The 17,506-nt window shown below is 40.4% G+C and overlaps 1 protein-coding gene across 1 annotated transcript in view; it reads left to right on the forward strand.

Annotated features, from left to right (window-relative positions):
- Window positions 1-387: 387 nt before the first annotated feature.
- The window catches only part of ICE1 (interactor of little elongation complex ELL subunit 1), a 67,724-nt gene continuing 50,605 nt past the window's right edge, over window positions 388-17,506 (forward strand). The window contains exons 1-4 of the mRNA XM_024247266.3: window positions 388-723; window positions 14,020-14,078; window positions 14,681-14,715; window positions 17,488-17,506. Of these exons, the coding sequence (XP_024103034.2) occupies window positions 640-723; window positions 14,020-14,078; window positions 14,681-14,715; window positions 17,488-17,506 (197 nt within the window). The 5' untranslated portion in view covers window positions 388-639. The remainder of the gene's footprint in view (window positions 724-14,019; window positions 14,079-14,680; window positions 14,716-17,487) is intronic.

The raw sequence follows: 17,506 nt of genomic DNA on the forward strand, positions 1-17,506 counted from the left end.
ACTGTAGTCCCTCCCTCTCCTGCTCCCAGGCCCAGGACGGGCTCCGGGACAGCGCCTATCCCTCTAGTTGTAAATCACGCACTTTCCTGTCCTGGACGCCGGGTCCTTCCACTTCTCAGGCGTCTGGAGCTTACGTCACGGGCGGGTCACCGCCCACATAGCGGAGGCCTTTAGGTGTCTATGGAAAGCCTGTCGTACAGCAAGGTGGCAATAAAGGATCGACCCTTAACAGTGGAAGGAATGCACCTTCGATCCCTCGACTCCTATTGGCTGCTCCTCTGTGGGCGTCTCCCCCGCCGCATAGCACAGCTCCTCTCCCGGTGTTGCTCAGGCAGCGCCTTAGGCAGCCCCGCGCCCAGGGGAGGGGCGGGGCGAGCCAGGGCGGGGCGGGGCCCTGACTGGACTGCGTCGCGCTCGGGGGCCGCGCCGGGTAGCGTTTCTTTTTAGTGCCTGAGGCAGCTCTGGCTCTGAGAGCCTTTTGCTAACCCCACGGGGACCTCTGTGCACGGATGGACCCGCCCGGACCTGGCGGGAAGCGGCCTGGCAGGCGGCGGCCCCGGCGGCATCAGCAGAGACAGGACGGGGCCGACGCCGCGGGCCCCTGAGGCGTGCGTGTCCACCGGGCCCGGCGGCGGCACCATGATGCCGGGCGAGACCCATTCGGCGGCGCCCGGGACGGCGGCGGACCTGTCGCGATGTCAGGGCTGCGCCTCTCTGCAGCAGGTGCGGCACCTCCCGGGGCCGCGGGCGCGGGGGGCGACTCGGCCCGGCCGGCCAGGAGCGCAGGGATGTGGGATCCGGCCGCGCGGGCTGTGCCTCAGTGCGCTGCTCTCCCTTCCCAACGGTAGCTCTTGCTCGCTCGTCTCTCTGCTCTCTTTTTCCTACATGAGTTTTGGGGACGGCTTCCTTGGCTTTATTTAAGCTTGAAACCCAGAGTTCATTGACTGGAATGCGCGGGTGTAACGGTGGGGGTGGAGTGAGCGAGTTCTGGAGGGCCCCCCACCTTCCCTACCCGGCCTCGGAGCTCCCTAGGGCTGACTCCCTGGGTCTGTGAGGGACAGGTGAGACGCCGAGGGCACTTATCTCCCTGAGGATAACGCTTTGGTCTTCTGGCCCATCCTGAGTATTTGTTGTTTGGAGGCAGAATTTTACGTGACATGTGGGTTGTCTGAGTCATTAGACTCTAAGAGTCTGGGGAGGCATTTCAGCTTATAGCAGATGTGCCATCCCGAGGCTAATTTTTTAAAAAGCAAGCCAAGTAATTGGTCAAGTAGCTTGTCAGTTGTTTGATAAAAGTAGTTTATTAAAGGCATGCAGAGACTGGAGGTTTCTAACAGTGGCGTGGGCTCTTCTTTAGAGTGACATAAGGGAGAATTGCTAGAGTGTGGCTCCAGATCTTATGGGGTGGTACTTGGGCAATAGTGCCCCTTATTGCCCACGACTCTCCTAGCTGCCTGATGTCGGGGGTCTCTTTTAACTTCCTACTATCGCGGTTTCAGTGATAAAACGGAACTCACCAGCACCTCATCACCTACTCTGCCTAGTGTTCTAGGAACTACGGACATTGTGGTGAACAAAATAGGATCTCTCATAAGTAAGATGCATATGTGTGAATAAGGCCTCAAAAGATTTTAGGTGTTAGAAAATAAAGGAGGATGTTGGAATATTGGTCTTGTCTCTTAGCTAGGGTAGTCAGGTAGGGAATTTTTCAGTCAGTAACTTTCAGATATTTGAATAATGAGAAGGATCGGGCTGTCAGAAGAGATGTGGGAAGAGCTTTCTGGATAGAGGGATTAACAGGTGGAAAGGTTCCTGTGGTGAGAAGGAGCAGGGTGTCTTTGATGAGCAGAACATGGTATGGTTGGCATGAGCGTAGTGCACACAGAAGATGGTTGATGAGACCAGACGGGAGTGCAGGCTAGGTGGGCCATGCCGAGAGACTTGGTTTGCATTTTAAGTGCAATATCGGTGAACCGATTGCGAACATTTTAAGTGTTGAAGGAAGGGGAGGAAGGAAATGTGCTGCTTTTGTGAGTAGAAGGAGAACTAGTAGATCATTGCCTTCACTGAGCTGCATTGTGTAGGTATCTCATAACGCCCGCCCCCCCCCGCCCCCCCCCCGCCGCCACCCCAGGAACGTGATTGGAGTTCTCTCGAATCTTTAATGCATTGTATTATTCGAGCCAATTCGCTCAACAAATATTTATTGATCACCTGCCGTATTTTAGACACTGCAATTATGGCATTAGGGGAGAAAAAGACAAAAATTCTTGATCTCTTGGAGCTTCCATTCTAGCAGGGTGGCAGGATAAATGAAACAAATGTGTTATGTTAGAGGGTAATGTGAAGACGTTGTTGATGAATTGAACAGAGATGGGGAGGGAATGAATGGGTGAGGACTAGGCCAGTGACTGTTGGAATTTAAGTAGGGAGTCCTGGAACGTTTATATTGGAGCAAAGGTGAGAGAATAATAAGCTCTGTTGAAATCTTGGAAGCAAAGTCTCCCATACAGTGGAAACATCAGATGTGAAGAACTGTAGCAGGAGCTGGCTTGGTGTGCTTGGGAAGAGCAAGAAGGCCAGTGAAGCTGGAGCGGAGTGAATGCTGGGAGGCAGGAAGGAGGAGGGCCTGATTATGTGGGCTCCTGTAGACCATTGTTGGGGTTTGGGCGATGGAAATGGTGAGTCATTGGAGGCTTTTGTGCAGAAGAACTACTGATGTGAACTGTGCTTTTCAGTCATGGATCTGTTATGGTTAAATTTAGCAGCTGTATCCTTCTGGTTGCTTAGGCCAGAAACTAGATGGCATCCTTGATGCAGCTCTTTTTTTCTCACAACCTGTATCCAGTTTATCAGATTGTGTCTGCTCTGCCTTCATTATTCACCCACTTTTCAACATCTCCACTGCTTCCACCGTGGTGTGAACTACTCTAATGTATGGCCTAGAGTTTGAATCTCCTTCCTTCTACCCTTGCCACATTTCCCGCTGTGGGTTCTCAGAACATCAATAAGAGTAATCCTAGATCCAGGGGTCTGCAAACTTTTTCTGTAAGGAGCAAGATCACAAGTATTTAGGCTTTGGGGACTTGCTCAGAACTGCTCAGCTCTGCCATTTTCATGTGAAAGCAGCTGTAGACAATTCATAAAGAAATGAGTATGCCTGTGTTCCATTAAAACATAAACACTGGAGTTGGGCCTCAGTTTACAGGGTTCTTCTCTAGGTCAGGACACTATTGCATTTGGATTTTCTGTGGCCTGGAATTGGATTACCTTTTTAGGGGAAAGTTATGAGTAGAGTCTCTGGAGGAATTCTGTAGTTGTGCAAAGTGAGTCTAGAAAAATAGGTTCCTGGCAGTTTATAGAGAACCTTGAATGGTAACCGTGATAAATTCTTGTACTTGTTTCTGTCAGTGTTACGGGATGGTGAAAGTTTTTGCATAGTTACATTAGGGCAGTGCTTGTAGTAGAAGGAACGGTGGTATGCAGGATGGATTGGAGGGGGTGCAACTAGGTATGGTAAATTATTTTACTAATATGTAATAGTGATAACAAAAGACTGAAGTAATTGAGGGTTCCTGGGAAGGGGAATAAAGAAGAAAAAGGTTCTGAATATGAGACAGTGTAAAGAGTGGGCAGGTCTCATGTCAGGAAATGGAAGGTCCTGAGATTTAAAACTCGAATGACCATGAGAACTGTGGTAGATATAGGAGGAAGAGGAAATCAAGATGGAAGGGACTGAAGTTGGAATGACGTCAGAACTAGGAGTGTTCATCCATTTTCAAATTTAATGTTTGTGGAACACAGTACTTCCAAGGTGCCCTAATATCCCTCAAGGAAATAGCAGGCCAGGTTAGATGTGCACTTTGTTCAGTGTAAGAATTTTATTTGGGCCGGGAGCAGTGGCTCATGCCTGTAATCCCAACACTTTGGGAGGCCAAGGCAGTGGATCACAAGGTCAGGAGTTCAAGAACAGCTTGGCCAAGATGGTGACACCCCGTCTCTACGAAAAATACAAAAATTAGCCAGGCATGGTGGCATGCACCTGTAATCCCAGCTACTCAGGAGGCTGAGGCAGGAGAATTGCTTGAACCTGGGAGGCCAAGATTGCAGTGGCCAAGATGGTGCCACCACTGCACTGCAGCTTGGGTGACAGAGCAAGACTCCGTTTCAAAAAAAAAAAAAAAAGCTTATTTGACAGAAGGGAGGTGCGAGGATAGGAAAATGGGGCATTATGTTCTGTCACTTAAAGGAATCTTTGAAACCATGAGGCCAATTTATGGGAATACATGCTATCATTAGAGTCAGTGACGGAAAACCAACTAGCTGATGTGTGGCCTTTGATGAAGGGGAACATGGAATGGTGAGGAAAGGAGAAACAGATAAAGTGTGTTAGAGGGTTAAACAGGGACTGTGTTCCAGAGGGAATCAAGAGTTCCAGAGGGAACTAAGATCGGAAAGAATGACAATTAAGGCAAAGCAATTCTTTTGGTCAATTAGTAGATAACCGCGTTTTGGAAATAATTTTCTGCGTGTATAATAACTACGTCAAGTTCTGTATTTCAATTAAACTTTCCTGTGAGAGAGAAACTAAAGAGGTACAGAGAGAAGATATTCTGCGCTATAGTTTTAGCTTTTTGATCATGCAGAGAATTTACAAGTGTAATATAGGAGTCGGTCTTTCCAATGGTAGGCAACCATATTGGTATTGTGACTTCGTTCTGAACTGTAATGTTAGGCTAACTTGCCTCTCTGTCTTGAATAGCGGTTTGCTTGCACTGAAAATCTTCCTTTCGTTTCTTAATCCTCCCTGTCCTTTTTTTCTTTAGTTGTTGAAGAGATAACAGTACCTTTGCAGAGATCATTATTTGATTCAGAAGTGTACAGATTGACTACGGTTTCGTGTCTTTTGCTCGTAGTCTCACAAATCACTTCGTATCTGTTTTGTTACTCTCATTGATTACAGTAGTTAATTGCTGATGCATAGCCCAATGCCCAAAGTTCTGGGTTGCAGAACTTTGGCAGTCAGATGTAACAGTGTGGGTCCTCACTCTAGTCATATTATGTATTATGTATGATTAAGTAAAGTCTTAAGTTGTGTGTGTTTAAGTCAAGCTAGTGAAGCTGACATAGTCTCTTTATTCGGATGAAGGAGAGGCCCATATTTGCTGACTTCACTGCAGTGCAAAACAATTGGATTCTCCTGGGGATCCAGATGAGAGTTTGAAACACGTGATTATATTGTTCATCTCATGTATCTAGATTAGATTCAGTGAGTTTGGTGTATGGTTGTCCTTGGAACAGATTTGAGCCTGTCTGTAAACTTGTGCTGGACTCCCATTGATAATTGCTAGTGATTTAAGTGTCATCGTTTGGAACTTGAAACATTTTATTCCAGACCTATTGATTTATAAATGGTTCTTTTACAAGGAATGCTCACAAAATTGTAATTCATTCATTTACCAAACACATTTATTGAGCGTCGATGTATATGTGATGCTATCCTGTGTTTCAGAATGCAATCATGAACAGAAGAGGCATGGAGCTCATTCTCGTTGAGGTTACAGTTAAGTAGAAAAGCAACCACAGTATATGTATAATGTAAATATTATGGTAAGGGACATATGAGGTACTCTGGGAGCATGTAGGAGGGACAACTATATAGAAATTGTGCCACCTCTCTGAAGGCTTCATAAAAGTGAATCTAAATTGAGGTCTGAAAGATGATTTGCAGTTAACTAAGAGGGAAAAGATGGAGGGAGAGTGTTGTAGACAGAACAAGTTGTGCCAATGCCTGGAGGGGAGAAAGCAGTTGACGATAGATGAAGCACACAGTAAAGGTGGGGATAACTGAGGTGGGGCTGGAGAGACTGGGGTTTGCCTTCCCAACACCCAGAAGCCACTCTGCTTGGTTTTGGTGGGTGGGTGTGGTTGGGGCACAGTTAGAGAGAGGTGGACATTCTTGCCTTGTCGCCCTGTTCCAGTCCACGCTGTGCCAGAGGTTCTAACATGTGAGAAGACACACTCATCTCTGCTAGATACCAGTGTAGGCTTTGATTTTAAATAACAGCAGTTAATAAACAGCAAGCACATCAGAAGTAAGTGGTTTATCAGAGAGGAGTCATGCTGAACAATTAGCCAAATCTCTCCCAGCAAAGCAATAAATGTGAGTAGTGTAATTTTTAAAAATAATTTATTTTGAAGTAATTTCAGACTTACAAGAAAGTTGCCACAATAATACAAATAATCCTGATGTTCTCAAATTCACAAATTGTTAACATGTTATTGCATTTGCTTCATCATTGTCTGCACACATACACTTTGTCTCCTGTACATGTTCCAGGGTATACTTCCTCCAGATATGAACGTTTTCCAACATAATTACCCTACACCCCTCCAAATCAGGATAGTAACATTGATGCAGCTGTAGACCTATTCAGATTTTGCTTGCTGGCCTGGGAGTGGCTTTTTGCTTTCTTACTCAAAGTCATGTCAGGAATATGTGTTATATTTTATTGTAATGTCTCTTCAGCCTCCTTCATTTAGTCTTTGTCTTTCATGTTTGTGAAAGTTTAAACAGCAGAGCCTTGCATTCCTCAGCGAACATTTTACTACTTCTGAAGACATTCTTGGTTGTCAGTGTTGGAGTCCCTAAGACCACACTCAGGTTCAGTACTCATAGGACTTAGCATATAGTTATACTCATGGCTGTGGTTTCTTACAGGGAAAGGATACAGAGTGAAATCGGTAAAGGGAAAAGGCATATGGGGCAAAGTCTAGGGAAATCAGGCACAAGCTTCTGAGAGTGTTTCCCAGTGGAGTCACACAGCACGTGCCTAATTGCTCCAGTATCGTGTTGTAACAGTACTTGTGAAGTGTTGTCTGCCAGGGAATCTCATTAGGGACCTAGTGCCTGAGTTTTTTTTTATTGGGGGCTGGTCTTGTAGGCACCCTCTGCCTAGCAAGCACCAAGATTCCAGACTCCCACAAGGAAAGCAGGTGTTGAGCATAAACCATACATGATGAGCCAGTTTCATCAGTTTGGGGAATGATGGGAAGGAACTCTCCAGAAATCCGAGTCCCCAGGTGATAGCCAATGGCCCGCCTTGCAAGCAGGTCTTGCTAAGGATCGTGTTCTCAGGCCTGCTGTGTTAATTGTTTGCTACACACACACCTTGGGGCTTGGGGAGTGCTACAGCCAGCTGGTAGAGGCCAGGGATTCTGCCGAACATCCTGTCTTCCTTCTAGCCCAAGATGTCAGTAGTGCTGAAGTTAAGAAACTGTCTTCTCTTATGTATTTACTGATTTGTTTGAGCAGACTACATATCCCGTTATCATCTGTATTTGTTTGCTATATTATCTATATACTTACTGCCTTAGCATAACCATTTTCCCGACTGCATTGGCCGTGTCTTCTGTCATGTCCTCTCAGCCGGTAGGCCTGCTAGTTTGCTCCTTGCCCTGTGTGCTCAGCCAGGTGTGATTCTACTTCCCCAAGAAAGGAAGGAAGCATGGGCATCAACATTCACAGTGACAATTCAGGAGGGTATTGTATGGATAAAGTTAAAATTGTCTGCTAGAGGGGAGAAGTAAATGGGAAACAAAAAGTCTTGAGTAAGAGAGTGGGCTGCTCTGGGAATTGTGTTAGTGAATTAGTGTAGCTTAAGAAATCACCCAGAAGGCAAAGAAAAACAAAAGATGGTAGTTATGAGAGAAAAGAGGAGAGAATTGAAAATAAGCCTGAACTTTCCAATAGACTATGTAATAGAAGCTCTAGAAGAGGAGAGCAGGGCTGCTAGGAGAAAGCGATAATCAAGGAAACAACCCTTAGTATCTCCTGGAGAGGAAGAACACCTTGAACCTCACTTCTTCCATAGCAGCTGGACCTGTGCAGGAATGAATGTGGGTCAGAAGAGCCTGAGCGCCCTTCACCCAGGCACACCCTGCTCACTTTCACAATTGCGAGGTTCATTATTTAGAGGCCTTGGTTTCAGCCAACATAAATGACATTTGAATCTGATTGGAGGAAAAAAATGTTTTATCAGAGTATTACAATATCTGACCACAGATAATACAGTATCTGACCAAATTTGAGCTGATACGCAGCAGGGCCTTGGGAAATAATGTTAGTCAGAGACTAGAATGCTATCGGGTAACTGAGAAATCTTTGTTGTCTCATTATACTGTTTTGTGATCTTGTTTTTTTTTTTTAATCACAGTTAAATATAAAAAGGCAGCTAGATAAATATACAAGAGTTAAGACAACAAGTCAGCAGCCTCCAGCCCCACTCATCCCTGCTTTCCAAGAGAGAACCATTTTTAATTGCTTCCACTGTGTATTTTACAATGAACTTTCCTGTTGTTAAATAGTAGACTCATTGCTGACTTTGGGAGGTGAGGATTCAGCTCTCTTACTGCCCCATACTCCATCATGCCTAAGCATATCTCTTCTCTCTCCATTTGTTCAGTATAGTTATGATTTCAGTTAGATCAGTATTTGAAGTTGACATTATTAGGACTGTGTTATTTGAAGCTAAGCTGTGGTGTTTTCTGCATGGTTTCTTGTTTTCCCTGATAATGATTGTATCTTTAATTCAGTTTTTCATCCTGAAGATATTAGTGAGTGCTTACTACTATGCCAGGGACTGGATTGAACACTTTATATGGTGCATCTTATTTAATCCTGATAGTATGCCAGTTATTTAAACTCTTTGTGCTTCAGTTTCTCCATCTGTAAAACTGATGAAATAGTTTCGAGGCAGGGGAGAGGTTAAATAAATTTGCCCAAGGTCACTCAGCAGAAAGTGGGAGTGGAATAGGAATGTGAATCTGACTGTGACTCTGGAGCCTGAGGTTTCTTCGGGGTCTCTGCCTAAGTACTTGGCAACTCAAAATGACAATCTGGAAGCATGGGAAAGATGAGCTAGGGTACCAAAGAACTCAAATGAGAATGGGAGAAAAAAGAGGAAGAATCACTTTTATTTTAGAAAAAATAATAGTTTAAATGCATGTCCAAAAATAATTGCATTCCCTTGCAAGTCTCTTCCAGTTTGGTATAAATACTTGAATGTTTTCAGTCTTTCATTTTCTTCTCCCTTTGAGCTTCGGGGCCTACTCTCATCTGGTACACAGCAGCATTCTGAGGGCTCTCTTCACCCCCATCTCCATTCTGAAGGACCGTGTTCACATCTTTCAGTACCCCCTGAGAAAGGATGTCTGGGAAGTAAGTTTGTAGAGACTTTGCAGATTTGAAAATATTTATTGTGTAGAATTTTATCTTGGAATTACTTGCCCTTTGCCATTTCGAAGGCTTGCTTTCTAGGTCTCTAGTTTTTCGTGTTGCTGTTGAAGTCTGAAGCCGTTCTATCCCCAATTCTTTGTGTATCACTTGATGCCTTTTATTTTGCTCTTGGGATTCTTGTAGGGTCTTGCTTTGTCTCCAGTGGTCTGAAATTTTGTGTTCTTGTTTCATGGTTTGAATCCTGTTGAAGTCCATATTCCAGGCCCTTTCAATTAGAAATTTCTAGATTTGCTTCTGGGAACTTTTCTTGAATACCAGTATTTTTTTTTAATTAGGTCTCCATCTTCGCCTTATTCTTTATGTGAAACTCTTATTGTTGGGTATGTGGGGCCTCTTGTGTTGATACCCTATTTGTTTTTATTTATTTTCCTTCTTTCTCATGTCTGGGTTTTTATTTTCTGGGTCCTTTTGTTTTTTAACTTTATGGTCAAATATTTTGAGTCTGATTGAAATATAATTTACATATAAAATTCTGTCTTTTATTGTATACAATTCAGTTCAATTCACAGAGTTGTGCGGACATCACCACTACATAGTCCTAAAACATTTTCATCCTCCATCTTCCCCAAAGAAACCCTATACTAGTTACTCGTCATTTCCTGTCTCTGTACTCTTCCTCCAGTCTCTGGCAGCCACTGGATTACTTTTGGCTCTGTTATGGAAAATTCATATGAATGGACTCTAGAATACACCTGGACTTTTGTAACTGGCTTTTTTCACTTAGCATAATGTTTCAAGGTTGGTCCATGTTGTAGCATGTATCATTCGTTTGTTTTCATTGTCAAATAATTCCTGTTGTATGGATATATGACATTGTGTGAATCACTTCATCCTTTGATGGACATTTAATTTGTGTTCACTTTTTGGCTAGTTTGAATAGTGCTGCTATAAATATCAGTGTGTAAGTTTGCCGTGAACTCTGTTTTCACTTCATACCTAGGAATGGGACTGTTGGATCGTTGGGTAACTATTTAACATTTTGAGGAACTGCAAAACTGGTTTCCACAGCAGCTACCCCATTTTGTGTTCCCACCAGCAATGTATGAGGAATGTATTCAGTTTCTCCACATCATCATCAACACTTGTTATTGTCTGTCTTTTAATTTTAGTTATTCTAGAGTGTTCATTTTTAATTTTTAAGTTTTTTCAATTTTAAGAGCTCTGAATATTCCTTTCAAAAGTAACTTGTTTCGCAAATATTATTTGTCTCATTCTATTAATAAACATTTTTTAAGTTTTCTTTTCAGTTTTTGTTTACTTCGGGTTGCTTTTGCTTGTTTTAGCCTCTTTCACATTGCAGGTCTGTCTCATGTTCGGAAATCCTTGCAAAGAGTGAGTAGCGGATACACTGAGGATGTGGGGCTTCTGGACCCTGAGTGTCAAGGCAGGACAGTCTGGTTGGGCCATTTATTGATTGAAGAATATCTAGTGTCATTACCTTTAGATGTTATCTCTAAGAAGGTATTTCCCTTCTTCTTCCTGGAAGACAGAAAGACTACACTGTTTGGAAGCCTAATGAAGAGAGACAGCCAGCCAGTCTTAGACCACTGTGCTTAGGTTTATTTAATCCTTGTGCTTTTGACATAGTACACCTGCCCCAAGGGTCCCTGGTATTACAGAGACCTTCAAAAAGCAAACCTCCTTCTGCTGGATGGGGGAGGAGTGATTTCTCTGAGGCATGGTGGATGGTTGGGGATTGGGATTAAATACTTATGAGAAGGTTTGCAACTAGTGCTTGTTTTAGTTCCATCCCCCTTCACCTTCTCAAAAGAACCCGTGTTACTGATTCTCAAGCTTGTTGAAGTTTTGCAGTATAAATGGAGTTGGTTTTCACTTTTCCCCACTGCTGGCTTTCTTGGGTGCTAAATCAGCACTCTTGAGTCTGCTTTCCAGTTTCCGTTTGTCTTTTATCCTCTTGTCATCCTTGTTGGTTTTGCCTTTTGAAAAAAAAATTTTTGACTGTAGTTTTAGCTGATTTTAGGGAGGGAAATAAAAGCAAATGCATGCATCCACCGTCTCTGCCCAGAAGTCTGGATTAGGGCCCACTCTAGTCCAGTATGACCTCATCTTAACCTGATCATATCTGTAAAGACCCTATTTCTAAATAAGGTCATTCTGAAATACTGGGAGTTAGGACTTCAGCATGTCTTTTGTGGGGCAGGTCATGATTTAACGCTTAACAGATGGTGACCCAACAATTCTGTACCTAGCAAAGTGTTATTCATGCATGAGAGGTGTTCCTAGTTTACTCCCTCCTTACAGTTTTTAGCAAGGGAAAGGCATCCTAGTAATTTTAGTGCAAAAATGGTATAGGCATATCACTTATGAACATAGATGAAAAAAAAAAAACCTAAGTAGGATATTGGGGAATTGAATCCTCAGTGTGTTTAAATAGTATTAACATAGTATTCAATTACTTTTATCCCCAGGAATGTAAGGCTGCTTTATCATTAGAAAATCTATTATAGTTCACTGAAATTAATAAATAAAGGGAGAAAAATACATATTCAAACTAAATAGATACAGAAATTTATTTGATGAAGTTTGATACCTATACATGAAAATCTTTTAGGAGACTGTGTGTAGAAGTTTCATAACGTGATTAAAGGATATCAACCAATAACCTGGAACAGAGCAAATTTAATTAACTAATTCCAACTTTTAAGACAAAGACACCTGTTATTACCCTTACTATTCAATATTGTGCTGAAGCCTTAGTTTAAGAAGGAGGGCAAATGAAATGTAGGCATGAGTAAAGGTAGGAAAAAATTATCAGTGAATGTTACAACTATTCACATAACACACCCAAGAGAATCTGCAGATAAATTATTCACTGCTGGATTTACTTTGCATATATTTTATTTAGATCTTTTGTGTATATGTTTATAAGTGACGTTATAGCAAAAACAGCAACATAAAGATAGTACTCATGCTAGTGGTAAAAACAAATTAACCTTGGGTGTAAAAGCTAACCAGGATGTAGAAAACATCCTTCAGGAATGCATAGAGGAAAAATAGAAAAAATTACCACTGTATGTGTTTTGATTTTATTATATGCTGCCAAAATGCTCTTCAAGTATTACCACCCATAGTATGAATTTTATTTTCCTTACATCCTTACCAATATGTTTATTTCAGTCTAGCCTAGTGGATGAAAAGTAAATTTTTGTTATTTTAGTTTTGCATTTCCTGATATGAAAAAGGTGGAATACCTTTTTTAAAAAATGTCTGTTGTCTATTCCAAATTCTTAATCTGTGAATTGACAGTTTATATCCTTTACCTTTTTCAGTGTAAACCTCTGAAATGCATAAGTCTGGTCCAGCAGTACCAGTATTTGGACTTTATTCTCAGGAAAAATAGAACTGTTTGACAAAGGAATGGGCAAGGAAATTCATGGCATGCTGTCTGTAAAGACTGGAAAAGGACCTAAACCTCCCTCAACAACAATTTGATAGATGGAGTACATCCAAAAATATATTTTATATATGTGGTGGCAGTTCTGAAAGTTGAAAGTTAAAAACACACTAAGTGATTTTTGACAGATGGTGAGATTACAAGAGAAACTGCATTTGACTTTATTTTAATGTGTAGATGTTTTAACAGATATGTAACATAACTGAGAAGAAAAGGCAGACATTATCATAAAGGGAAATATTACTGTAACTATCAAAATCATTTGGATTATCTGGAAAACTATTGGGATAATCAGTGAAAATTGAACATAGTTTGGATAATTTCAAAGTATTACCTGGTGTAATTATTACTTATGAAAGGCTATTGTGGTCATGTTTAAAAGTAAGTCCTTATTTCTGAAGTATTTAGGGATGGAAAAAGGAGACATTAAAGGAAAGAAGTTAATGAAAAGAAAAAATTAGCTTATTTTAAAATCTTAGGAACATTTCAACAGTGTAACTAAGGATGTTTTTCCTTTTGGGTTGATAGCAGTAATTTAGAGCCAAATTTGTGGGGTTTTTTTTGTTGTTTTTTTTTTGAGATGGAATCTCACTCAGTCACTGGAGTGCAGTGGCACGATCTCAGCTCACTGCAACCTCTGCCTCTCAGGTTCAAGTGATTCTCCTGCCTCAGCCTCCTGAGTAGCTAGGATTACAGGTGCCCACCACCACACCTGGCTAAATTTAGTATTTTTAGTAGAGACAGGGTTTCACCTTGTTGGTCAGGCTGACCTTGAACTCCTGACCTCAGGTAATCCACCTGCCTCAGTCTCCCAAAGTGCTGGGATTATAGGCATGAGTCACCGCGCCCGGCCTAGATCCTTATATATTTTTTCACTTAATCTTAGTCCATTTTAATATTTCTATTCATCTCCCCCGTGGTTTCTTTTTTGTTGTTATTTTTTATGATTTATGCCTCTTTTGGGGTAGCCTTAAATCCTCTCAGAAACAATGCAGGGTAAAGATCGACGATTAATAGCAAACTAAAAATAGTTAATATTTATTGAGCTCTGTGACTAATTGTACACAGTAAAAGCATATTTACAACTAACTACCTTGCTGTTAAAGGAGTACTATCATTCAGATAAACAAGTTTAGAGAGAGGCAGCATGGGCTCAGATTGTGCTCTACACAATATAAATAATACATTAACATTTCTATGTTTATGTAATTATTAAAATTCTTAGATATGATAATGTTACAGACAATAATTACATTTAAAGTAATTGATAAAAACAAACAGCTGACTGTGGCTTTTTTTCTTTCAGAATTTGAATGAATATGTTGAAGCATTAATTACCTTGAAACAAAAAATTATCAATACAGAGTAAGTATATTTGCATGTTGTTTGGCAGAACTTTGTAAACCTGACAAACTGGCTGAAGCAGGCGGTGCTTTTAGGCCCCCAGGGCTGGAATGAACACTAGAGTTTCTCCTTTGGAGGCTTACATGGTACTGATTATAATTCCCCGTGAGCTTTGGGACTTGAACCTTTTGTTAGAGGTTCACAGGCCTTTAAAACAAAGCTCATGGGTTAGTAGGAAGTTGTTTTTACCCAACTGGACTTTTTAAAAAATCTGTTTTCTATCTTCAAAGCCTTCTTAGCTTTACTGCTGGACCTCAAACCTCCTAACAGTATTTTATAGCCATGGTGTGAGATTTCCTATTTTTTTGTTTTCAGCTTTGTAATAGTCTCATGAATGTACGAGCCAAGATACTACTCAGATCAAAAGGATTCTAAATAAAAGGCTTATATATCAATGTGATGCTTTTGAGAAATTTAGGGTGATATAGCCATTAATTTAGCATGCATTTGTTTCAGGAAATCTAGGAAGTCTAGAGGGTGCCTTGCATGGTTTGAAACATAATTTTAACATAGTATATTTTCTAAATTAAAAAGTAACCTAATTTTTCTTTTCTTTTTTGCAGTAATTTGTTAACAGAATATCAGAAGAAATGTGATGATATCCTTTTACTGGCTTTTTCTGTTGAGTTGTGGAACTAACTTATGTTTAATTCCTGAAAGAGATGTGAAAATTGTTCCTCCTAGGCCTTTTGGAAGATAGTACTTAACAGGCTTCAGTAGAGAGCATGTCTCACAAGCACAGTAAACAGACAGTCCTTTTATTCTTAATCCATGTTTAATGATGAGTGTTAAAAATGAGATTATTTTTCTTGTTGATTGTGATTTTCTTAACATCTCATAAGCTTTTTAGTGGATGGGTTTCTCTTAATTTGTGCTGAGGATGTAGCATGTTTTTTAGGTTTACAAATAATGTGAAACTGAATGTGATACTTGCTGAATGTTATTTTTGAATCTGCAAGAAGTACAGTATGGGAAATTCAAAATGTTGGGCAATTGACTTTCATTAATCATTTTTGTGATTTACAGGGAAATGTGTGTGTATATATGTATCTCCAAAATCATATAGAAATAGCATTGCTGTATATTCACGAACGCTGTTGGGCAGTCAGAAGACAATTCTTGGCCTTACAGTCACCATTTGTTCGATAGCCATTTAATGAGTTCGGTTGTGGAGTTAGTGTCTGGTCAGCTATTTTTTTAGCAGTGGGAAAAAGATGTGTGTAATTGATTCTTCCATGTCTTGCAGTGGTAACACCTTGATTTAAATCTCTCCTGTAAAAACATAAAGTTTCTCATAAAAGTAAACATACGTATTCCTTTAGGGAGTCCCTGAAATTTAGCTTCATGTTCGATGTCAGGACAGATTCAGCTGTTCAGCTTTGGCAATAACTTGAGGCCTGCTTCAATATTATTTGTGTCATACCTGAACTTATATGTCATCATCATTTATTTGTGTTGGTACCGTCTGTACTAGTTGATTCTCACGCTGCTATAAAGGACTGCCTGAGACTGGGTAATGCATAAAGGAAAGAGGTTTAATTGATTCAGAGTTGTGCATGGCTGGGAGGCCCCAGGAAACTTACAGTCATGGCAGAAGGGGAAGCAGACACATCCTTCACATGGTGGCAGGAGAGAGAAGTGCAGAGCGAAGCGGGGAAAAGCCCCTTATAAAACCATCAGATCTCATGGGAACTCACTCATTATCAGGAGAACAGCACGGGGGGACTGCCCCCGTGATCTAATCACCTCCACAAGGTTCCACCCCAGCACCTGGGAATCACAGCTCGGTTTGCAATTCCAGATGAGATTTTGGGTGGGGACACAGCCAGAGCATATATCATCATTTCTAATTTGTGTGAAAATCGTAAAATTAAGAGCTATCCTTTAGATTTATTTTTACTATCTGAATTTTTACATTCAAAAATAAAGGTCATTGGAAATCTTCTCATGTGCCTTATTTGTTAAAACCGTCAGTCCATTTAACTATACGTGCATATTATGGCAGAAATGGTATCTTCAATTGTTAGTGAAAGGTGTATGGAAACAATTATCACAACTTTTAGAAGGCGAAATAGGGAAATAGATGGGCAGTTCCAGTATTAGGAGAGTATGTGTTCATTGTATCATTCTCGGAAAAAATATGCACACTCTTTGAGTTAACTTATACATGTAACCTAGCAGAGAAATAATTGTTTTACTTTTCTAAAGGTTGGCCAGAAAAATTTTAAAACAAAAATTATCAGAATTCCTTTTCAATGGATAAAACTTTTGATTATTCCTGGATTTTAGAAGTTCATTCTGTAATATGATATTTGGCTTCATTGTCAGCTACAGATAGATACATACCTTTAAAAAAATGTTTCACATTTGCTCCAAGTATGCATTTGTTGTGCCTCAAGTATGCAGTTGTTTGCTCTGCAACTTGAAGTGCCGATGTCACAGATTTAACATGGCTTTTAAAAATATAATTTGATTCCTTTGCTACTAAAGTAGCAGTGCATTTTCCCATTTTTTTCAAGATGGGAAAGTTATTTCTTCAATAATTGCACTATGATAATTCAGTATTTCAGCTCTTTTTTGTGTAATTCTGACCACTTTATTATCACCTCTTTCTAAATGGCAAGAAATGTATTTTATTTCATCAGGTATTTTTTGAACTTTCCTATTTTGCAAAGATTACTGTAATTTAGGATGAATAAAATACAGTTCTTGGTCTTCAGAAACCTTCAGAAACTTACATTCTAATGGAGGATGCACCCGTTTTTATGAACGTACGTGTGCTATATTGTGATAAAAATACAGGAATTCCTGGGAGATGAAACATAAAGGAATTATTTTTTGCTATCTTAGAATATTTTACTGGCAGTATGAGATGGTAAAAAAAGGTTATCAAATTATATAAATTGTAAAAAATGAGAGTTTTGTAGATTTTATGATCTGTTTTCTACAAAGCATGGTTATATATGGTTTTTGTAAGTACATAACTTTTGTTGGAATTATTCTCTGCACTATTTGAAAAATGAAGGGCAGGTTGTTTGGGGATTCCGCTATATAGAGAAATCAAGGTATTTTCTATTAGTTGCATATTGCTTTGTCTGTCTTCTTTTAATTCTAATCATACATTTATTCACAGAACTCTAGAGAAACAGATATTTTGACTTTTGATACATGTTATGGTAAATGGAAATAACTCAGTAAAAAGACTTACCACTGTGTTTTAGATTGCATTTTGAATATAGTTTTCTAGTATTTATGATCTTGCCTGTATATATGTTGAACACAAATTATTGAAGATAATTGTAAAGTGAGTTTTATCTCCAGAGAAGTATCAGAAGATAAAATTCTCAGAGTTTTCTTTAATAAGTTTTACAGCTGCAGTTTGCAAGAAG

This window comes from Pongo abelii, chromosome 4 (genome assembly GCF_028885655.2).
Source record: "Pongo abelii isolate AG06213 chromosome 4, NHGRI_mPonAbe1-v2.0_pri, whole genome shotgun sequence".
NCBI lineage: Eukaryota > Metazoa > Chordata > Mammalia > Primates > Hominidae > Pongo > Pongo abelii.